Below are 23,954 nucleotides of genomic sequence, written 5' to 3' on the forward strand. Positions count from 1 at the left end.
CCAGTTATCCTGAGCGGTACTTTGACCACTTCTACAACGACTAAGGGAAGTCTGCCCAGGCTGTACCATCCCCATAAAACACAGCATGACGTTGCAGGCTTTTCCTCTGCCTAATCGCCTTTGCCACCTCTGCAGTCAGCCCTGATGCATAAGCACTTGGGACATGTAAGGTTTCACTGAGCTCTCCCACAGCCTGGTGGGACTTAGCAGCACAGCAGCCCAGGTGCTACACCATCCCTGGGGCCCAAAGTCACAGACCCCCTTCAAACCACCCACCCCACGCTTCAGAGGACACAGAGACACCAGGTAGGTAGCATTTATTGTGGAAAGTCCAGTACCGGCCCAAGAAAGGGATCTCAGATTGATCTCCTAGTATTAAAATTAGCATGACTGTAATCTAAGATTATATTTTACCTGCAACGTGTCCCCTCGCTTAGTACCTCGTTCATGGCTCACTAACTCAGCAGGAAGGACTGATACACCCGAGGAGTTACAATTCCTTCATAGTGGTAAAACCTCTGAGTGATGCTGTGCTCCTACTATGTCCCCCCATGCTAAAAGCAAGCTGTGGCCCCCACCAGCAGCCCTTCCTTGGGAGCCATGTAAGGACCAGGATCTGGTGTCCAAGCCAAAGACAGGGCAGGGTCCTTGCAAACACTCCAGCCCGCTCTGTAGCGGTCATTTCTGCCCCACAGGGAGCTGCTGGGGGAGGACTACACAGCAGATATGGTCCCAGCTGGCCTCCAGCCTAGCTTCTCCTTAACCAAGCCCTGGGCTTTTGGGGCCTGCAGTTTGCTGTTTGTAAAGAGCATGGGGAGAACGATCTGACTGCACAGATGCACCCCGCCAAGACAGGCTGGCTGGGTTTTGTTCCATAGGCTGTTACAGTCCCTGAGCATCCCTGAGGGAATGTGCAACTGCAAGGCAGGGTGCTCACACAAGGCCATTCCCTGCCCAGGGATTGCCACGTAGGAAGAGCTTCAGCAAGCACCTCGGTCCTCGCTTCACCCGTGTGACTGGTGACAGCCTCCCACAGTCTGCCTGTGCAGACAAACCCGTGGCCACGCAGGAGGCTGTGTATGGCACACGCAGAGAGACCCAGGCTCATCCACATGTGTGGTCTGCTGGAGAAGAGCCGTCTGTGTGATCCATCTAATCAAAGAGCAGTGTTTTGATTCAAACTAGTTCCTATTGGTTCTCCATTTGTATGTGCCTGCTAATACTTGAATCATGTACCCCTCAGTGCCATCCACCCTCATTATCACTGGATTTTTTAGCTCTATTACAAAGCACTGCCTGCATAAGGTGACTGTGTAAACATGCATCAGCCATACATCAGCCTCCTGTGGCTTCATGCTTCACATCTCAGGCAGGCGGTGTGATGGGGAGAGGGCCGGGCACCGCGGCATATCAGGGGTTGTGGTCAGTGGGGTCACACTTCAGCATAACTTTTACCCCCTCACCCCTCTTCGTGGCCTCAAATGCCTCAAGAGCCTTTTCCAGGGGGAAGCGGTGTGTAACCAAGGGCTTGACATTGATCCGCTTGGATGCCAGCAAGAAAATTGCCACAGGCCACCTGCAAGAGAAATAGCGAGCAGAAGATGAGAGCAGTCACCAGCTTGGAGCCCTAAGGAAAGAGCATAGAGGAGCCTGGCTTCATTACAGTAATTTCCTCAGCCCAGGCAACCAAGGGAGTTTTGCCTGGAAATGATCTTCTGGAGAGGGAACCTCAAGCATCAGGTACGTGAGCTGGGACACGCCAACTGCTTCAGGCTGTCAAGCACCATAAAGGCAGGCAGGGCTATACGCAGACAGCTGGCTGTGCTTCACCCTGGGGTGTTTTTACCACGCTGGGCAGCTAAAGTCCACCACAGCCACTCTCACTTCCCCTCCTTAGAGGAAAAGGGGGAGAAAATATGATGAAAAGGGCTCAAAGGTTGAGATAAGGACAGGGAGATCACAATTATCGTCATGGGCAAACAGACTCAGCATAGGGAGACTGATGTCATTTATTGTCCATCACTAGCAGACTAGAGCAGTGAGAAACTAAAAACAAACTAAAAACACCTTCCCTCACACACCCTCTCCTACATCCTGCCCCTGAGCAGCACAGGGGACAGAGGAATGGGGGCTGCAGTCAGTCCCTAACACTTCGTCTCCACCGCTCCTTCACGGTCCCTCCCTGCCCCTGCTGCACGTGGGGTCCCTCCCACGGGATGCTGTCCTGCCCAAACTGAGCCTGTGGGGGCTGCCCACAGGCAGCAGCTCTTCAACAACTGCTCCCACACGGCTCCGTACCACGGGGTCCATCCCCCAGGAGCAAACTGCTCCAGCACGGGTCCCCCACAGGCAGCAGCTCCCCCCAGACCCCCTGCTCCTGCGTGGGCTCCTCTCCACGGGCTGCAGCTCCAGCCCGGGGCCTGCTCCTGCGGGGGCTCTCCATGGGCCGCAGCCTCCTCCAGGCCACATCCACCTGCTCCACCGGGGGCTCCTCCACGGGCTGCAGCGTGGGGATCTGCTCCGTGTGGGACCCATGGGCTGCAGGGGGACAGCCTGCTCCACCAGGGGCCTCTCCACAGGCTGAAGGGGAACTGCTGCTGCGTGCCTGGAGCACCTCCTGCTCTCCTGCTGCACTCACCTTGGAGGCTGCAGGGTTGGTTCTCACTCTTCTCTCCCAGCTGCTGTTGTGCAGCAGTTGTGTGGTTTTTTTGTTTGTTTTTCCCTTTCTTAAATCTCCTCTCGTAGAGGCACAACCAGCATCGCTCATGGCTCAGCTCTGGCCAGCTGCTGGTCCCTTTTTGAACTGTCTGGAGCTGGCTCCGATCTGACATGGGGCAGCTGCTGGGCTTTTCTCACAGATGCCACCCCTACAGCCCCCCTGCTACCAAGTCCTTGCCACATAAACCCAATACACACCCTCAAGAGGCTGAGTAAGTGAAAATCACAGGAAAAAAAAGGATATTTGAAGCACTGAATGAAAAGCAAAATTGCTGCGTGCTGCTCTCCTCTTGTTCTCCCTCCTTGCTTGCAGACTGATTGCTGTGGAGTTCAAACTCACCAACTCAGTGCAGGGAGAAGAAAAGAGAATTTCGTCAGCTTCCAACCTCTTCTTTGGCAGAGACTCACTCAATTTGATTGCCTTGCCATTCCATTTCAATGGGCCAAATTAGAGCGATGGGAGATGCAGCAGCTAATCCAATTCCCAAACTACATACTTAAAGACATCTCTCATTTTAAGGAGCTTGGCAGTGGCTAAGACTAAATCCTATAAAGCTTTCCTGGAAATCAACCTCTAAAGACCAGACAATGATTCTTGCTCAGCTAGCAAGAAACGGAAGCTCTGAGCAGAGCAGAAGCCAGGCTGCAAATGTGCAATGCTGTGTCTCAAGCCCCGTAACAAGACTAAAGAGGACAGCTGGGTTTCTCCTGCCTTCAGTGCTAGGCCAACTTTCAGTACACTCAAAGACCTGCTTGTCTGCAAGCTGTGCAGTTCAGTTCTCCGTAGAGAGTGCATATGCCTTCAAACTGGCTCATGCCATATCTTCAGCTCCAGCAAAATATGAAGACTAAACATGGCTCTTGCTCATGCAAGTATGCACTGATCTCCACCAAGACTGATGATGTGGTTTCCTTCCATGACGAGCAAGGCGAGCAGAGCCAGGCACCACCAGCAAGGCTGGGTATGCATGGCTTGGCACAGGATGTGGCATTTGGGATTCTGACTCTTTGCCCAGAATTAAGATTCCCCATATCCTTTGCCTCAAAATGGACAATACAACACTTAGGAAGGCAGATGCCAGCATGCAGACAGCTTTTCACAAAGCAGTGTGGAGGGCCGGTACCAGGCCAAGCTGCTGCTTAGATACCTCCCAGCACAAAGGGTTGAAAGCAGCTAAAAGCTTTGTTGCTCTCAGGCAGTCTTCTCAATGAGTCAGCTCACTTGTGGACAAGTCAGTCTCATTCAAAACACCTCTAGTACCTCGACTTTCCTTTCTACAGGGCACAGGAGTTGAAGGCACAAATGTTAACTACGTATTTTTTTTTAATTTTGGCCTGCTTGCTTGCCACAGAGCAAGGTTTTTTTTGTGTCTGTACCTCTCTTTATGCCAAATGGTGCGTGAAATGGGACTGTAGGTGGGCTGGTTGTTGTGGTCAAGTCTGTAGTGAAGGGCTCTTCCAGGAACCAAGGGATAGAATGCAAGACATATCAGACAGACAGCCTGCACTGCAGCGCTGGTATTTCAGAGTGAGTGAAATGAGGTTTAACCAACTGTATGGAAAAACAGCCTTTTCCATGCCCTCTCTCTTTGTGGAGAGCAAGAATTTCTTAAGGACATCGAGGATGAAAGACTCAGAGACACATCAGCCCACCCAGCCCTGCACAAGACTCACGTGTTGCAGTAGCGGAATATCCCCCGGATATCCACCTCCCGCACAGCAGCGTTCACGATGGGCACGGTCACCATCTCAGGCCCCAGCCCAACCAGCACCAGTGTCCCACCAGAACGAGTGGCCTGAAGAAAAGACACACAAATGCATTATATTTTGCAAAATGCAATTAGTCGCCAGAGCCTGCTCAGCTGTCTGTAAAAAAATAAAGCTGTTCTTGTATGATGGACCGCCTGGGGCACGGTGGAGAAGCTGGGGAGAGGCAGGATGCTGTCAGGAGGCTCTAAGTGTGAAACATGTGATAAACAAGGCTTAAAAACAATCTTTCCAAAATCCCTGAAGGATTTTGGTATCTAAATCTCATTCTGAAAAATGACTGGCACTTAGAAGTACAATAAGTACTTTTGGGTTTCAGTCGCAGAGATTTAAAACATCTAAGGGGCTGATGCTTCACTGGAATTTTTGTTTTGGCAGCCTGCCCCATTTGTCTCTTGTCCTTTCACTGCCAACCTCTAAGAAGAGTCTTCTCCACATCCTCCCTTTATGCAGTTCATGACAACAAATTATCCTGTCCTTAACTGCTTTCTCCACCTGATGGAATTAATTTTATTAATTATTCTCCTTACTGGGACATAACGAAAGACCCTGTCCTATTTGTACCAGCTCCCTGACGCTGCTGTGTTGCCATGCTTCGGTCTGGGGTGTTACTGTGGTCTCTTTGGTAAACAGTAAATCAGACAATTATCTGCATGCTGTCTGCAAAGACCAATTTTTTTGAATCACCTCTCCTGGTTTGTAGTCTAACAAGCATCTTCTCTCCCCTGCACTAAAAAGACTGAAATAAGCACAGGGGTAGTGAAACAACCATCACTCACCACTGCAGCCCAGAAAGAGAAAGCAAAAGCCAGCACTGCTCTAGCCTGGGGACAAGTGGTACTCACGTAAATGCCAGCCTGGATGCAGGCTTGCACTCCTGTGCACTCCACAGTTATCTCAGGCATGCAGCCAAGCAGACTTTCCACTTTGGAGGCCACCTCCTGCGGGGTCTCGTTCTTTACCTGAATGGTGAAATCTGCCCCCACCTCCTTGGCTTTTTGCAGGCGAGAGGCAGATAAATCTGCGGAAAGACAAAATGTCATGAACTGGAGCATTATAAAAACCAGAGGGGGAGCAAGGACCTCAGCTTGCAATCTGCTTCCTGCCCATCTGACGTCTCAGCAGGGCGACCTCGTTCGGTGACCAGCTGTCAAGTACCTCAAGATAGTTCTCAAGGATTTATGCAGCCCACCCAGACCAAAGGGCTTCCCAGCCTTGATGTAAGTCAATGACCACCATCAAGGAGCCCTGCTGGAAGCATACTTCTCTGCGGTCTGAACATGGGTTCACAGGGCAGCACACAACTAGGAAAGGAAACAGTCTATCTACATTTCCTCCCTGAAATTCACTCAGGCTTCAGTGAGGAGGTAAGGAGGAGACCTGTTCATTTTTTTGGGAAAGCAGAGAAGTATGAGCAATGAAGACACTTGAAAGACCCAGGAGATGCCAAAGTCCTTCCTACAGGGGAAGGTGTCCTTCAAAGATGCTAGACTAAAACCTCACAAACAAAATTCACACCACACGAAGCAGGGTCCAAGTGAAGGAAGAGCTGCCACCACTAGACTCAAGGTGTGTCTTCTAAGATCAGTTCATAGATTTCTCAAATTCACTTCAGCACCGACGAAGCACCAAGAGGCCAGAGTGCTAAGACAAATCTGCAAGCCAAGCTTAACTTCAAAGGGTGTGTGCATCGATCCTGCAAGCAGAAACAGCCACGGCCAAGCACTGGCACACAAATCCTACCTGTGCTGCCATGCCTGACCTGGGCTAATGAGTGCCACAGTCCTGATGCTCACAGCAGAGCAGAGGAACCTCAGTGCAGGAAAAGGCAAAAGGCAGTACAGGAACAACGCTCATCCTGCTTGAAGTGCTGCGGTGTCTTTGCAAAGCTACCACTGCCTAATCCTGCTGCTGCTCAGTGCCTCTTGGCAATCACCCTTTCATGAGGCAGCTTCACTAATTCACGTGGAACCTCAGTCCACTAGTGAAAAGGGATGGTATGAAAAACACAGTGCACACGCTCAGCGAGTTAACCTGCAGTGAGGCAACATCCCAACACTCACTTCTTTTGCATTTTCCTTCCCTGGCTCTCAAGGTGCTTGGCTATTGCTGACACCATCAAGCACATCTCTCTAAAGGGCATCTGCAGACCAAGACATGGTCACTTTGACTTTGCTCCCCAATGCCCACAGATGATCTGTGTGTCCTTTCTTTCACATGATGCTACCCAAACCTCTCAGGCACCACTGGGGATCAGGACATCTCCAGAGATGAGGAGGTGGACAGAAGAAAAGAAGAAGCATTTCTCAGGCAGAAATGATCTCTCTGCCTGCCAAAGCAGTTGTCTAGAGGGGCGTGTGTTTGCACTAGAAAAGAAGTTTGGATCGAAGGTAGAAACTGGGCTACAGCAGTAGACCCAAGGTTGAGGGGTTGGCAATGTCTCCTGCCAGAGGTCCTAGGCTTGAAGACAGAGAAAATCACGCCTTTCCCAGAGGAACACTTCTCTCCAGGACACACAGCACACCCACCACAAAGAGGAAAATACCCTTCTCACCAGGACACAGCATCTCTTCCAGCTTCAGAGAAGTCAGAGATGGGGCTGGAGTGGAGGAAACTATTAAGGAAGAAGAGAAGGAGAACTGGAGACAGAGCTATAACCGTGGCGAGGCTGCTGCTCTGACACGAGCTGCTCTGACTCAGCCCCAGCACTGGAAGGAGGCAAGGCCAGAGGACCTGCCCTGCTCCTCATGTGGGGAACGTGACGTTACTGCCAGGGCAGGCGATGGACGTGTCCCTGCCGGCAGCGAGAGGGCTCGGGAGGCCAGCTGCAGGCACACCCACCGACATGAGCACCCAGGAAAGCTGCGGAGGGAGTTTCAAGAAGGGAGAACAAAGGGTAATAAAATGCAGACTATGTAGGAAAACCCAAGGATGGAAACTAAGCGCAACATCACCCTGGAAGCCCTGCCGTGAGCTTCCTCTCCTGTGGCAGCAGGAGGCATTAGTCACCTCTGCCCTTCCCAAGCTCCGAGCGTTGGGCCCCGGGCCACGTGTATGGTCACGCTTGACATAGAGCTGCACCCAGAGCCAGCAAGAGCTGGTATTTTTGAAGCACTTGAAGAGCTAAGGAGCAGTTCTGCCTGGCATGGCTGGTGTCTCCCAAATCTCACAGTACAGCAAGGATGCTCCCTGTGAAGCACCCCAGACTGCAGCACACGTAGCTGGATCCAACCGTTTGCATTACCTACCCATTTGCTAATGTATTTTATACTGTCTCTTTGGCAGAAATACACCCAGAGGCGGTGTCCTGCAGCAAAGGAAGAGACAGCCCACCCTGCCAGCCAATGCATTTCAAACTGACCACAAAAGGAGCTCCCAGGCTCCAAAGTCTCTGGAGAAAACCCACACTTCTGCAGTTGGCATCTAGTTTTCTGACCCACTTGTCAAGGAAGTCTTTGCATAGGAGAGGAATGCAGGACACAGCAACAATACCATCAGACTCAGTCAGGACTCTGGTAACATCTTTGTGCACTTGGCCTAAGTGAATCACTGTTCAGCATTTACTAAAGCTGCTAGATCTGCACATTATCAAATGAGAAGGCTATCGTAATGTCCAGAGCTCAGACACTTGAAGGACGGAGTCGTTCAGGTTCTAAACGTTACTGTGGCAGAACCCCACATAGCTCTTGGGCAACTGTTCAATTACAGAATTAAAGGGTTGCATCTTGCCTTTAGGCAGAAATTTGTTTTCACTTCCTGGCTGCTGGAGCTAATTAACGTTTTCACTGCCAGACTAAGTGGCCCAGTCTTGTGTCTCTACTCCCACAGAAGTTATCAAATCGTACTTAAGCCAATAAGTAAATTTAACCAGCAAATATCCTTGAAGCTGTTACATATTCTATGTTGATCATCCTTCATAAAGGAGCTGCATTCAGTCCAGTTATTCATCTTCCCTAACATTGACTTCCAGGATTTTCAGAGGCATTGGCACCCAGGACTTCAGACTTATACAGTACAAGCGGAATAATTTCCCTTAATTAGGAAATATTAAGTGTACTTTAAGTGACAGAGCAAAGCAAGACAGCCTGATACTGTCATACAAATACCCAAACTGTCACTTCACTTGCTGGGTATAAGGCTGCTCTTTTACATGCCTTTAAGGAGAAAAGCAGCTTTTCAGAGCAACAACAGTGTCCACAGCAAGGCAGCAGGACAGGAGAAGGTTGCCCATAAATATCAAGCACACCCTTAGCAATGGAGTGGAGAAAGCTGTAGATCCTAGAGAATAGGAAACAAGGAGCCATGCACAAATTCAGCTTCAGCACCCAACCACCAGTCATTAAATACATCAAAAGCCTCCCAAAAAGGAAAAATGTCAGCCTTCTGGGAGAAGTGCAAAGGTTATCAGAAGAACTAATACTTTGTACCAGGTAAGCTGCCATAGCTAGTAAGAAAGCCAAGTTCTGGTTCACACAAGCCTTTGGGAAAGGTATGGCCAATTGTTAAGTCTCTTGGAAAAGCCAGCCTTTCTTAAGGAGTCACAGAGAAGGGACCCGACCCCTCAGCAGCGATGAAGCTTTCTCAAATTCACTGAATCCAGCTATGCCAAAGGCACTCAATACAGTCATAGGAGGTGAGTTCTCCCCAGGTCAGAAGAAAGCTCTTCTAGCTATTTCTACATTTGCGTGTAATTTTTCAAAACAAACACAAACATTTAAAATAATGAGCTTTCAGTGTGCTGCACAGACAAAGCTCTTCACAGACAAACACATCATAAAAGCTCTGTGCGGTGAATTAAAAGAATTTGATAGCAAAGGACAAGAGAGCCTTTGTGAGCAGACAGTCACCTCACAGGTATGGGCTCCTGAAGCTGACGCAAAAAGCAGTTCCTTGAGAAGCACAGCAAATTCCCCAGAGGCAACAAGCCAAACTAAACTCTTTTCTCAGCTCGTGTAATGTACAAATATTTGACTAGAGACAGCACCTACACGGGTGTCTTCGAGCATCTCAGCCTGCCAGGTGGGGGATGTGGAGATGCCTACAGGTCCAGATCATTAGCTAGACAAAGGCTCAAAGATAAAAAGGGTTTAATTCACATAGCCAAGCTTGCTCACCCTACAAACCAGGTACCAGGAACGGTACCTGGTTTCTTATGGCCGCCTGGAGCCCGGTGGCACGTACTGTTCAGATCTGACTGCCAAAGGCCCCAGGAGCAGTTCACAAACTGAGGCAACAGCAGCTCCCTGCTCTGCAGGGAAGAATATGACCAGACAGGAGCAGGGCTGCGGCAGCAGGATGAACCAGCAGCCCTACCACCCCCTGCCAGCTCACCAGTCCCTTCCCCACCCAAGGACTGGGTCACCCACCAGCCCCAGCACCAGCTCAGCTCTGCAGCAAGGTTCCTCAGATGTGATTCAAGAGGTAGAGTTGATCTTCCTGCTATAGCAACCATCATCCTCAGATGACAACACTTAGCAAAACGTAAGGCCTGGACTGATTACATCCACTAAGCACACCCCAGCAGGGTGGGGCCAGCAGAGCAAAATATGCCCCAGACTCGGCAGCAAGAGGATTTGGGGAGGAGAAGGCAATAATCTGCCTTAGGTTTTGACACAAGCTACTACTGAAGGATGCTTCCGCAAAGGCAAGAGGGTGGAACCTTAATTCTGTCTCTCAACTTGAAGACTGGAAAACAATAACTGAGAGGTCAAAGTAAGCTTCGTTCAAAGCAGAAAGATTGAGGAACAGCCTTCTGAAAGGACCAGGTTGGGACTTCATCCTATGAACACTTCAGCAACCTCTGCTTGTTGTCTAGTCATACCTGTAACTGCTCCTCCCAGCCACCATCACTCAGAAAGGTTCAAAGAGTAGCAGTGGGAGATGGAAATACCATTTCCAGGCCATGTTCAGGTGGAAATTTTAATGAGGGAACCTTATGAGGTTACTCCAGCTGTCAGTTCTTCTGGGCAAGATACGCAGAGAAGAGCTTGACCTTTGAGTAGAGGTGGAGGGAGCTGGGCTGGGTTAGCATGGCAAAGAGAAGGGGGGATCGAACAGCTGTCTGCAACCAACAGCTGCAAAGAGGATGAAGACAAACTCATTTCAGTTGCTGCAGAAAATGAAAAGGGAAAGAGCCACAAATTGCAGTCTGGGAGGTTCAGAATGGGCCCCAGGAAAAGCTTCTTCATTAGGAGGTGGTGCAGTCCTGGAATAGGTACCCAGACAGGTGGGTTCCCCAACTTCAGAGGTTATCCAGACCGAGCCAAACAAAAACATGGCAGCAAGCACTAGTTGGACTAGATATCTCCAGGACACAGGATTTCTGAAATGCAGGGAGCCTGAAAAGGCCATTTTGATCACTGCAGATAACCAGTGGAAAATGAACCCCCCAGCAGGACAGCAGCAAGAACAGCAAAGGAGGACTGGAGAGGGACAATGTGGCTGGACACAGAAAGGACTGTGAAAATACTATGTACAGGCCACCACTTAGCACAACAAGAGATAAAACTCTGCTCGTAGCAAAGTTCCAAGAATAGCACCAAGCAGGGTATAAAATATGCTGGATCTGCCTGCCTTATCAAGGTGAAGATTAGAAGCAGATAAAATTAATGTTTATAGGCATGACATAGAAGAGGAAAATATAATAAGCACGAAATATAATAAGCAAGAAAACTTTATCTATAAATCAAAGGCACAACACAAACCAAAAGCTGAAAGCTGAGGTCAAGAAGAGATCAAAACAGAAATAAAAAGAAAAGAGCCAGTGATCAGAGGCACCATGAGCAAGAACAGCATCTGTAACTACAAGGCCTGTCATACAGATGCATTGCCTCTTCTCAATAGACCTCCTCAAAGTCTGACAGAAGTCTAGGGCTTGATCCAAGGACCACTCACTAGCCTCTGGTTTATTCTTAAAGCACTGTAGCAACTCCACCCGCACAACCTGTCTCTGCTAGAAAGGAGAAGTAATTAGCCTGGTCCGCTGACCTAGCAGAGAAATACCAGTTGCAACCTGTATGTTTTATAGATTCCAATTAGTGCAAAGATCAATGTCTTCTCCTGGGGAATGAGATGTGCTTGGGATGCCCAATGGAATATTAAGGAACTAGTCAAAGTGTTTGCTGTATTATGGGAAAAAGGCACACTAGTAAGTGTTTAAAGAACTTACCTGTAACTACCACAGTTGCTGCACCCATCATCTTGGCAACAATCACATTAACAAGGCCAATTGGTCCTGGGTACAAAGGGGAGGAAAAGAACATATACAACTGTCAGACAGCACCAGCCATAGGCTCTGAAGGTGCCCAGAGCTCGCCATGTTCTTGGGCTAAAGGAAGCTCTGAAAGTGTTTCCAGGTGGGCAGCTCTGGGATCACAGCATCACCTCAATCCCAGGGTAGTGAGACAAAGTATTGCTACAAGAGGGACTCTGCAATGAAAACACCACCCAATCCTCTGCTCCCTCAAGGTGGAAGGAGCAGTGTGCCCCTTGTACTTTGTCTTCGGGCTGCTCGAAATGCAGCGTTATAGCGCAGCATGGGCAAGAACAGACTTGAGGACCCGCGGCACCCCCGTAACTCTGCCATGACCCACACTTACAGCTGAGCCTAGAACCACAGCGTGCACCCTGTCCATCGCCCCCCACACCACAGCTGGCAGAGAACCCAAGGACTGAGTATGTTCCACCATACCAGAGCCACACACGAAGACTTTGCTTCCCAGAGTGACTCCCGCTCTTTTGCAGGCATGGATTCCCACCGAAAGGGGCTCAATAAGGGCCCCTTCTTCAAAGGTGACATTATCTGGAAGCCTGCAAGAGCCAGACACAAAACAACAGTCACCGAGGAGGTTTATGAAGGTGATGAGGAAAGCAGTGATACCTGAAAACCAAACACGGGTCTAAATCACAGCTGCAAAATACACTCTTACCCATGGCCTGAGAGGTGCAGGGCTGGAAGGCATTCCAGGTTATGTTTTCTTTTTTCCCCACTCTGAAGTACCATCAAGTACATTTCAGCCATTTACCAATGAGGTCTGCCTAAGCACCAAACAGAGGGACCCACAAACTTCCCCATACCATCTGTCTGGTGCTTGGCAAGTCAACACTAAAACTCTTTTGCTGCTCCTTCCATTTGGAATAAACCACACAGCTGCAAATGCATCACCCCAAATGCTGCGCTACATCTGGGACCCATCGGTGAGATCCCAGCCCCCTCATTTGGGCCAAGTCATCTACCTCCACAGTTCAGCAAACATCTTGCTGCCTGCAACAAGCCAATGGCAATGACACGTAAAGCAAAGGCAGCCAGAACCAGCTCTCCTCATTGTGCCCTGGATATGATGCATCAAGTGTTTCAAACAGTGGACTGGTTTCAGCTGTGCACCCTCCCAGCAACCAGGGTAAATGTGTACAGAAGGTATCAAAACACCTTTTGGACAGAAACAGCAGTGTAATGCAGCAAGCAGAAGTGACAGAAAAAAGCAGAGTGGTGTGAAACTCCTCTGAAGTGACAAATAAATCCCAGACTTCCAGAAAACCACCAGTGTGGCCTCTCACACAGCAGGTACCAGGACAGTCCTGGGAAGCTTGAGGTCAGAGATCAGCCAGGCCAAAAGAAGCCAAAGTAACGTAAATGACAGTTATGGGAAGGCAGCTGTAAGACATCCACATGTCCCTTATCTCCAGGAGGCTGACTCCAAGAGTTTGGTTGCCTGAGAGCTTGGCATAACATCCTTCAGAAGGACAGACAATACCTGCCCAAATGTGCAAAAGCCCACTGAGCTCTACCATCAACTTTTCTTGGAAAATCTGTGCAGAACAACTTCCTGCTCTTGATGCTCTGCTTCAGATGGCCATGGCATTGCTGAGCTGAACCCAGGAGCACCAGGCTTTGTATTTCACAGCTTAAGCAAAAACGTTTAGCCAAGTAATATCCCCAGTTATTCACACTGGGGGAAAAAAAGCAGATCTTTCCTTAGAAGACAGCTACAAACCAGCCAGTTCCTCCCAAGCAAAAACTTGTGATATGTTGTTAGCAAATGTTATTTTACTGGAACACAAGAACCAGTGACAGGGGGTCTGGGCAGCAAGAAGCTGGGCCCATGCAGACCAGCATCTCATTCTGCAGCAGCTGCCTGTGACCCACTTAGAAAGGAGCTTCCTGCCTGAAGACTCTCATGAGAAGTAAAAGCATTCAAATGCCTCCTTCAGGATAACTTGATCCTGAACGCTACCTCTGCAGACACCAAAGACAAATCCTGAGGATGTGCAAGGAGCTGCTCCTCCCTTCCTTCTCATGGAAGAACAAGCTCCACGCAGTCTGAGAAACAAAAGCTCCAGAGAGAGACCAGTCTCATACGACCACTACCTTACACTATTTTAACTCCCTGTGTAAATATATTTAGGTGGGTACAACGTTGCAGAGGCTTATGCAAATTTCTAACATATTAATTTGCCAGAGGACTTAAACACACACTTGCGTTTAAGCAAACGCGTCAGTCCTGCCACAATTAAAAACACACTCAAGTTTGATCAAGTGGATATGAAAACTGATGTGTGATGCTGGCAGCTTAGTGGAGCCTCTCAGGGGCACATAAAAAGATGAGCTTAGCAAGGACACTGCTTTCTCCTCCTCTTTTGCTGTAACTAGGATGACTTTGTTTCAAATGCTAGAGCGAAGTGTCAGCAGTTGATACAGTGCTTCCTAAGAAGCAACAATAAAGCCAGCTCAGCTCAAACAACCAGACAAAGACCTTCAGGCACCGGTGTAAGAAGGCAAAGATATAAAAAGACAACAGAAAAGAAATCGAAGGCAGGGACCAAATAAGAAAAGGAAAGTAATTATAGGGTAAAACAACAGTGACATCCCAAGAAACATGCTAGAAATGTCTGTTTATGTCTGGCACCAGAGGGGATAGCTACACCTGCCTGATAAACCCTTTGCAAAGTGGCTACCATCCGAGCCTTATACGTGTTACTCATGGATCAGAAAGCAATAAAAATTGTGTTCAAGTAAAGAACGCTCACTGTGACACTCAAAAGGGCCAAGGGCAATTGCTTCAGCTATTCCCCCCGGGGAGTATCTATTGCTCCGCAGAGGGCGCAGCGACTGACTTGTAGCAGTAACTGGCACTGTGCTTGTAGTAGCGGCACAAGTTCCCATCGTCAGGAGGCGTCGCGCAGAAGAAGATGGTTGGAGACAGGTTATAGCGGCCAGTTTTGCAGAACTCGTCTGTTTCTCTCGGGACGCCGGGCTCGATGGCCACTCGATCACCTGCCAGGATGAAAGGAGACTGTCAGTCAGGGAAAAGGTGGGCACACAGGTACAAGTAGCTGAGAACAACCACAGAAGAGAGCATGAAACCCTGGCACAGAAGCATGAGGGACATCTGCTAACTGAGAAAGATCACACTGCACACAGCAGGCAAGTTCCTAACACTTCCTTTACAGTGGCCTCACCACCAAGATCTTCACAGTTACATGAAAAGAGTTGGTGTTTCGGAGGCACAGACACCGAGCAGATGGAGGCTCAGTCACATACAAACCTCTCTCCAGCTGCCATGCACTCAATCTTAGCAGATGAAAAGGCAGCCCTCACCCCAAGCAATCGCATGGTGATCACATTTTGTTCAGAATCTCTAGTCAGAACAGGAAATAATTATGCCAGAGCAGGGGAGCTCTGCTGGCCACCAAGCTGCCAGCTGGAAAGACCTGCTCCTTGGCAGGGGAACTCAAGATGCAGAAGTGGCACCCAGGAACCAGGCAGAACTCAACAGGGAACAGAGGTATCTTGATGCTACAATACTGTAGTCCAGGTGGCTGGAAGGACACATTGCAGGACAAAGAATAATTATTTAATTGCAATTACAAGGCAGAATGGACTAAGGTAGACAACAGTGGGACCACATTGCAACCTGCAAGTACACAAGGGACACAAGACAGCCCTTTTTATTTGGCAGAGGAAGCCAGCCAATGCCAAATCTCTCAGTATACCTCTCCACCAGGCTCTTAATCAGGCACAGTGACAAACAAGAGGATGGATCAAAGTAAAGATCCATTCTAGCCCACTACACCGTTGGAGATATGGCACACAGGGAACATCCAGTAAGAAGAGGAGCAGGATATGCTGAATGTTCTCCCAGCCTCATTACATTCACTTCTGGGGACTCGCAAGCATGTGGTTTCTCTGTATTTAGCAACCCTCACCAATTTCTCTGTCAACTTCCACCACGTAATCTTTTATCATCTTTCATGATCCTCTGCCAAGGAGACCGGTAGGTCTGCTACATCTTAGGTGAACACCACACCCAGATTCTATTGTCCTTTGCTCTTACATTGGAAGAACCAGAGAAAACGTGATCTTTATTATCTTTAAGATAGTATTTAAGAATTATAATCTTTAGAAAACAAAGGTTGTTTAATATTACAACCCTCTCCCTGTCCTCCATCAGCTTTCAGACGTCTGTCATGTAACCTGGAGTTGTCCATTTAGCTCCTAGCTTGAGCTCCTAGCTTAGTCAGTTGTCAATGATCTGCTGCTCCACATCTCCGACCACCTCGTTGTCCTCTGAATCTTTTTCACTTCTTTTACATTGCTATGGAAAGGAGGAGAAAAGACCTGCATGCAGAGCTCCAGATGTGGGGGTGCACACAGGGTGCAATGACATACTCTGAGCCTCTGAGCCTTTCCTAACGCTGATTTGCATTTTCTCCCTTACTGAGCCAACAACCCCACGCACTGTGTCGGAGCCAACAGCCTCACTCGTCAGCAGTGATGGTCAGCCCATCATTTTAAGGTACAAAGCTGGTTTTTTTTCTTCTGCCATGGGCACCACTTTATGTTTATCTGCATTGAATTTCACCTGCACCCCATTGCCCAGGCACCCTTAAAGTCTCTCTGCAATGCCTACTAACTCTCCCTTGTCCTCTTCACTCCGCCTAACTTGCTGTCATCAGCAAACTGCAAAATTCCATTTTCTAGGACATTCATGAGCACAGCAAACTGTAGAGGTCACAACACAGGGCCTGGTCCAGTTGCTCCAGTGACCTCTCTCCACTGCAGGAGGTCCATTGCTCCTTCACAAACACACACAGTGAAAAAAACATTAACAGCAGGTTGTTGGCAAGAGTACATGGTTTCTGAAGCTTTCTCTAGCTTATTCAAAAGGCACCTTTTATCGTTGTGCACTCTGACCTGCATTAAAATAAGATCAGAGCAGCTCAAGATATAGTAAGATATCAAGATATTCCTAAAAAACACCATACGCCACTGCAGCCAAGTTGGGTGATGCATAGCACTGCAGCACTCTTGGAAGGAGAAGGTCAGACCATGCAGCTCACAGCAGATAAATCACTACCACGGAAAGGCACAGCCTGCTATCACTGCATTCACAGGAACCGATTAGCAGGAAAGCAAATAAAAAGAGAAATTTGATTCCTGTCACCTGGTTTCAGATGAGTTACTCCTGATCCCACTTTGACGACAGTCCCGGAACCTTCATGCCCCAACACCATAGGATCCTTTACAACAAAATCCCCAATTCGACCATGCTGCCAGTAGTGCACATCAGATCCGCAGATCCCAACAGAATGCATCCGCAGGAGGACCTCTGCCAGAACAGGATGAAAAGTACCTTGTAGAAAAACTTACCTTCTTGAGCACTGGGAGAGAGTCATGTTTGCTGTCCCTGCACCCCAGAACCATGGCCAAACCAGCGATGAAACATCCACATTTACCAGCATTGAATAAACGTACCAGAACCACACATACACGCTTTAGGACAGATGGCATATTCATGAGACGCCTGCTGAAATATAAAACTACAGAAGGATTTGCACCTCAGGAAAGCTTAAAATATGGGGAGACCCCTGTCAATGAAAGCTAGTACAATCTAGGAGGGGCACGACTATTATTGGAGCAAAAAGAAAAGAGCAAGCCCATTTAATTTCTCCCTAAGCTACAATTTCATCCCTGGAGAGAGTTAGTGAATCAAATTCCTATCAGCCTATACACCTGGTCTACTAATATTTAGTCCTACAATTAGATCACTTGACCAGTCCCAAGAGCTGTGTCATGTCAAATACATGAACTGATGAAACGGGATGCAAAAAAAAGCTGGATAATGGGATGTATCTGTGGCTGCTCCAGCAATTCTTTTCAAAGGGAAACACAGCATTATCTGCTTCAGCTGCAGATTTTTTTTTCTTGGATTATTTTATACTTTCTCAGAAATATTTTATTTTTATAGTACCATGGAGATACAAAAGAGAATGAGAAAAGAAAACAGACTGGCAAAGGCAGCAGGCAGAAGCAGTCACCTCTAGACCTACCATTGGGACCCGGTTCTGGGATCGGACGGTTTTCCTGTGGACAAACAGAAAAAGAAAGGGATTCAGGTGCTTGTGCACAGCAACGGGAAAACCTTGTGGAAAGTCAGTCCAGGTTGCATCAGTCAAGTCCACATGCTGATCAGGTTTTTGGTTCTGCCTGCTTGGTAAGACACTGCTGTGGAACAAGGCAGGATATAAATGTGCAGTCCACACTTCCTCGCTAAGCTCACCTTATTTTTCTTGCACAGAGGCGTAACGTGAGCATCCAGGAATGAGCACAGTCAGTTTGTAAACCCACTCTCTAACTTACTTTGCAGTAACTTCCCCTTCCCTGCACAGACAAGAGCCATGTACTAAACCTTCCTGCCCTGGCACAGCCTCAAGTTTCAGCTGAAGCCCTCACCCCACTCACTGAAAAAAAATAAATAAAAAATCAATCTTACATAATCGGGAAGATTCCGAGCTATGTATTTCTGTGAAGTGGTAATATTTCAATGTCTGTAATATTATAAATAACAGAAAATATTTTTTACTATAGAATAACAACTAACTGTATAAAACAATTGTAAATATAGTGTAAACCACATTTAAAGTCATGTCTTCTTGTAATTGGCATGACAGATCTGCATGGGATAAATGATAAATGCCGGCTTATAGAAATAGTTGCAGAGGGCTGGCTGTTGGCCACAAGTCATCCTTCCACCCCAAAGGTCTAAAAACATTTCTTCTTCACTGAACTCCCCCAGCTACTTCAAAAGACAAAGGAATAATTTTGTTGGGTTTTACAACACCAAGACGGCATGATGCAATGTTGCACCACTGCACACAGCACTTCCAAACACCTCTGAAGTTTAGGGTGAAGGAACTACTGCAACACAGAAAGGACCCACGAATTTCCCTGCTTTAAACAGGCTCAGCCATACATTTCTTCCTAACCTCAAGAAAGAAAATGGGAATACATTCCATTTGTTTTCAAATCAACAAGAAATCCACCTAAAACCCACCTTTAGGGTCACACCTCTAAGAAAGTCCCCACCAAAGTTTGCTGTGCTAACCACGAACTCTTTAGAACCCACTTGCTGCTCACATCTTCATGCATCCTCACGCCCTTTGCCCACAGCCCAAAACTGAGCACAAGACCTTTGAGCAGACCTCTTATTGACAGGGCTCCTGTTTAAAACCTGCAGCTAATAGGAAGAATTTGGTGGACATCACAACAGTGAGCCCATGGCTGGTTATCGTCCCTTGCAGCGTTACCTCTGGCTGTATCTTTCTGCAAGAGCATCTTAGCAAGGCAATTGACGCCTGGATTCATGCGATGAACAATCACTTTATAGCTTCTAACTACACCAATTAGAAGCTGCCACACAACAACATGGGATTTTCTGCTGCTCTACTGCAGAGAAAGTGGGGTACTCCTCCCTGCTTTTGAGGAGTGCTGTTTTGCATTTAAGCTAATTAAATTGCATTCTCAACCCCGGCGATACTTCTCAACCCATTCATCGTACTTCACTAATCTAAATATCAGAAAAGCAAAAAAAATCTAGAAAATTAAAATTCTGGCAACAAAATGAAATTTAATGAGTGCAAAAACAGACACAACAATCCTGAAGCTCATCTGTTACCAAGACCGCAACCCCGCCGACTGATTACACAGGGACTGCATCACAACTGAGAACCAGGGGACGCGTAAATGGGGCAAGGAAGGGAAAGCTGGACAAAACCTGATGCATATGTGCAGCTCACACAGTGCAGCTCTATTAAAACACCTGCCGAATAGCTACAGTGCTGCCTGTGGTCAGGATGGCCCAAATTCTGTTGACGAGAACATAAACTGAAGCACAGCCCAACCTACTGAAATTTTCAATGCTTAGAACTGCACTTATGTTTGTGGGGGATGTTTGTTTTGTCCCACCAAGGACACAGTACAGAACATCAGTTTTAAAAGAAGTTGATCTAGATGTAGCCCCTTATGTAAAAAACGTCTAATGTGTGTGCAGTCTGGTAACACATCAAAGGTACAGACTGCCTCAGATATCTCAAAGAGATCAAACAGAACAGTCCATGGCTAGAGATTAAATAAAAAAAAAAAAAAGCCAACTTTTGGCTGAAAATGTATATGTGGGATTTCACAGCTCCCCTCTCAAAAAAAAAAAAAATATTTCTTTCTTCAGTAATATCTGTACTGAAAACAAGATGTTTTGGTGGAAAGTGAATCCTCCAGCCGGATTTGTAAAAAATAGAGTGACCCAGCTGGAAGCATTTTCTGGACACACATTCTGTTTGCTGTCCATTGTTCATGGAGAAGTTCAGAGACAGCAACAGGTGTAAGTGAGGAAGTAAAGGAGATGTAGCAAACGTTTTCTGTGAAAGGAGACATATTTAGTGAAGACATGGTAAATGCATGAGAAACAATACAACCTGAGGTGGCAGCAAATGAGAGCCCATTGCAACTGTACAAGATCTAGAGAAGAATTAACAAAACAGACGCCAATACATTTTCACATAACACAGCCCAGCTACTGAATGACTCACGGTGACTCTCCGATGGCAAACAGGTGCCCAGGATTGAAGAAGGGTGTGGGGTGCGCATTACAGGAAAGATGTCTCACCTAACTTTAGCCATCAATAATGCAGATAAAAAGCTCAGAGTTTACTGTCTAAACTCCTTACGTGATCAGTGGGGCAAAGCTATGAGGGCCATTCACGCTGTGGCAAAGAAACACAGAGAAGCCTGAGAGGATCACAGCTCGGGAGGGCTGCCCGCAGTGCCAGGGGAGCACTGATGACCACCTCTGATGTCTCTAGCAGTAAGAAAATCCCAAAGAAAATTCATGTCTGGGTGTAAGCCCCTTCAGAAACCACAACACAGATGGGATGAGCCAGCATCCGCTGTCACAAGTCTCATACACCTTTCTGAATCGCACGACTCTGGGAACGTGTTCCTCCAATAGAGGGACCGACCCAATTCTCACTTCCCGTGGCAATGCCTTTTACTCCTAGTAGGAGTCAGGCCGCTGCCGTACGTTCTTCAAGCGAAGACTGCAGATGTGTCAAAGCTGGCAGGGAGCCACGCAGGAATTACCCACACGAACACCGCCTGGCCTTTGGCACGTGCTGCTTGTGTTGTGCAGATATGGTAAAAAATCAACTGTTTCCTTAGCAATCAGCCCCCCAGGCGAGCTGCTTAGGTGTCCAAAGTTCGTGACAGCTCTCCTGCCAACTCCGTTTGTACAGAAAACTGCCTGTCACTGTTTGTCCACGCAAACCTCACCGCTCTGACTTGGCACACACCGAACCGCCGAGGTACAAACCCCCGGCAGCCCCACACCCGCCTCGCCACCCGGGAGCGCCCCGGAGAAGCAGGCACAGTTTGAAGCCCCGGTGAAAAGCAAACGCCCCCCTGCCCGCCTGCAAGGCTGCGCTGAGAGGCGCACAGGGCTCGGCTCCTCCGAACCCTCCTGCCGAGCAGCGTTTGCGTGCGGCAGCCGGCAGCAGCATGTCACCTCTCGCTTGCTGGGAACGCCTTTGCTCGGGAGTGCCCGCCGGGAGCAGGGGCTCCGTCCCCTCCTTCCACCCAGCGCAGGCCGCGCCGCTGCCGCCTTGTGCGCCGCCGGGCGCCCCGGGGAGGCCGCGCCGCCTCCCCCCGGCCCCGCGGGCCCTGCCCGCTTCCCCCCCCCCCCGCCGCCAGCCCGGGCCCGGCCGCGGCGCAGCGGGGCCGTCCCCGAGCCCCGCTCCCGGTCCCGGTCCCTCCGCCCGGGCCCCGCCGAGCCGAGCCGAGCCCCGGGCCCGCTCCCCCCCGGCCCGTACCAGGCGCAGGTCCCCGGCTCGGTGCACCACCACGGCCAGGTTCTGCCCCGGCGCCGCCATGGCTCGGCTCGGCTCGGCTCGGCGCCCGGGTCCAAGGGCCGGCGGCGGGGCCTCCGCCGGCGGGGCCGCCCTCTGCCCCCGGCCGCCCTCCGCGCAGGGCCCGGCGCCGCCCCCAGGCCCCGCGGGCCCCGCGGCCCCTCCGCCGCCGGGGCTCGTCCCTCCGCGGGGGCAGCCGGGGAGCCCCGCTCCGCCCTCCCGGCACCCGCGGGCGGCGGGGGAGAGCGGGCTCGGTGTCCCCAGCCCCGGCCCTGCCTCGGGCCTCGTCCCCCCGGTGCGAGACGAGCGGGGGCACCCCGCGGAATTCGGCAGGAAGTCGGCGAAGTGCGGGCCCGAGGCCTGGCCTGCGCCACGCGGAGCGCTCGTCTGAGCATCGTTTGGACGAGGAGAGCTCGGTGGCCAGGATCGCTTTTTGGGAAAAAGCTTGAGATTTCAGGAGGTTTCAGGGATAAGATGCTTTTCCACCTGGGATCTTTTGCGAGCGGAGTTGGCAGAGATATCAAGGAGGTCGTTCACGCCAGTGTCCCCAAGCAGCCTGAAGCGAAAGCTTTTTGAACTGGCACTTCCTTGGAAAAATAATAATAATAAAAAATGCTCAGGATGTGTCATGCAACAGTTGACAGAACCATTTAAAAATAACTTGAATTTCTAATGCTACTACGTTTTCCTGCTGTATTTGCTTGTTTACAGGAATGGGAGTATCTATGAACTTGCTTTTGTTTTTGTAACTGCATGTGACCTTGAAGGCAGACCGGGGCTGATAACGTTTCTCGTCTTCATATCAGGGTCAGCTGTATCAGTCATTCATGGCAATGCTTATCGGAGCAATAGTCAGCTTGTAATTAGTGGCCATGAGCAGTCCCTGTGGTTATAACAAGCGCAGGAGTGTGTGTACGAGGGAAGCCGTGATGAAATGTGTTACTCAGTGTTTACACACCAATACAGCTCCTGCTGAGTCCTCAGTGGAACAAGCCAGAGTATTTACATTTCTGCAAATTGCAGAAAGACGGTGAGAGGCCACCTCCTCCTGCACACGCTCGTTTTTTTGAGGCACCAGCTCATGGCTCCCCTTTGTGGGACGTAGTGCTGTTAGCCTCCAAACTACGCTTTGCAGAGAAAACCGCTGATTTTCAAATAAAACCCTGAATAAGCAGAGTTGTCCAGAATCAAGCATGACCAGGGATGCCTATGAAGCTGGCGATTTCCATGCAGCCTAATCCCTCCTTTTGTCACAGGAAATTTCTCACAGGCTCAATGTTTGTCCCGGATAATTTCTCTGTTTGAAACCACTCCCATTTCTCGGAGTCCCCTTGCGATAGCAGCTCGGGCTCCTTGCATTTTGCAGCGCACACCAAGATTTCCTCTGTGTGTAACAAACGGGCCCAGAGCGACAGGCCAGGCTGATGGCAGGTGCATTCAGCAAGCTAAAAAAAGCGTCTTTCAGTCACCATGTGCTTTGCCTTACTGCAGAAGTGACTTTTCTGCTGCTTAAATGTGCTTTTGCGCACCAGGGGATGCTTTGAAGAGCCCAGCAGATTTAAAGTTCTTCAGTGCCGTCTTCTCCTCTTCCAGGAGGAACTGGTGGTGCTGGCTCTTCTCAAGGTGCAGTGATACCCTCAGCCAACACGGCCACGTGGCCAGACAGCCTCTGCTCCCTGCCCTGCAGCAAGATGTGGAGGAAGGTGGATCCTTGCCAGCGTTTGGGCAGACAAGCACCTTTTTGTTGAGGCAGGAGAACTGGTCCCTTCAGCTTTTCTGCTCCCCTCTGCTATGACTGTCAGCACCGGGTCTTTGATGTCCTCCCCTTCTCTTTCCCACTTTCCTTCTGGATCAGGTGCACTTCACATTTTCCATATTTTCTCTGCCAGTATTTGCTGCCTGGCAGGTAGGTCCAGTGTGCAGACTGAGTCTGCTCTTGCTTCAAGATCATAAGGACTTTGCCAGCTTCAATAAAGTCCTCAGGCATCCTGTTTTAAAAGCAGTTTTGAAGCTCTTGCCATGGCCTATTTCTCTTTGTTTGCCTTCATAACTACCTGGCAAGGTCTTTTGACTGCCAGCCAAAGAAAGCTGTAAACAAAACAGACTTAGGACTTAGTTCCACATTTGTTTCTTTTTCATAGAAGCATACGGGCATCCAACTTTTTCTAACCACAGAGGTCATACATATTTCCCTCGGGCACACAGTAGTGGTGCTACAAAGGTCATATTTTAATCATAAATTGACCTTGCAAAACAATCCTTTTTGACAGAACAGCTTTTTTTTTTTTTTTTTG

General features: G+C 49.1%; 1 protein-coding gene across 2 annotated transcripts; it reads right to left on the reverse strand.

The window, feature by feature from the left end:
- Window positions 1-302: 302 nt before the first annotated feature.
- SORD (sorbitol dehydrogenase) lies at window positions 303-21,840 on the reverse strand. 2 transcript variants are annotated; one of them, XM_067003611.1, is made up of 9 exons: window positions 21,625-21,840; window positions 17,815-17,848; window positions 16,929-17,093; window positions 14,599-14,758; window positions 12,176-12,294; window positions 11,654-11,719; window positions 5,331-5,461; window positions 4,393-4,514; window positions 303-1,576 (listed from the first exon to the last, which is right to left on the reverse strand). In XM_067003611.1, the coding sequence occupies exons 1-9, from the start codon at window positions 21,682-21,684 to the stop codon at window positions 1,411-1,413; spliced, it is 1,023 nt and encodes a 340-aa protein (XP_066859712.1). In that variant the 5' UTR covers window positions 21,685-21,840; the 3' UTR covers window positions 303-1,410. The 2 variants fall into 2 exon arrangements, with proteins under 2 accessions (XP_066859712.1, XP_066859710.1); XM_067003609.1 differs by having other exon boundaries at window positions 5,331-5,506; window positions 21,625-21,826.
- Window positions 21,841-23,954: the final 2,114 nt, after the last annotated feature.

The sequence above is a fragment of the Anser cygnoides genome, chromosome 11 (genome assembly GCF_040182565.1).
Source record: "Anser cygnoides isolate HZ-2024a breed goose chromosome 11, Taihu_goose_T2T_genome, whole genome shotgun sequence".
Classification (NCBI taxonomy): domain Eukaryota; kingdom Metazoa; phylum Chordata; class Aves; order Anseriformes; family Anatidae; genus Anser; species Anser cygnoides.

What these genes read in the sequence shown, in the direction of transcription:
- SORD (XM_067003609.1), bottom strand. Translation starts at nt 21,684, where the DNA reads ATGGCGGCGCCGGGGCAGAACCTGGCCGTGGTGGTGCACCGAGCCGGG. An exon ending in CCCAGAACCGGGTCCCAATG is followed by an intron (nt 17,094 to 17,814) that starts GTAGGTCTAGAG and finishes CTGTTCTGGCAG; the next exon opens with AGGTCCTCCTGCGGATGCAT. An exon ending in AGCAACTGTGGTAGTTACAG is followed by an intron (nt 5,507 to 11,653) that starts GTAAGTTCTTTA and finishes GTCTTTCCGCAG; the next exon opens with ATTTATCTGCCTCTCGCCTG.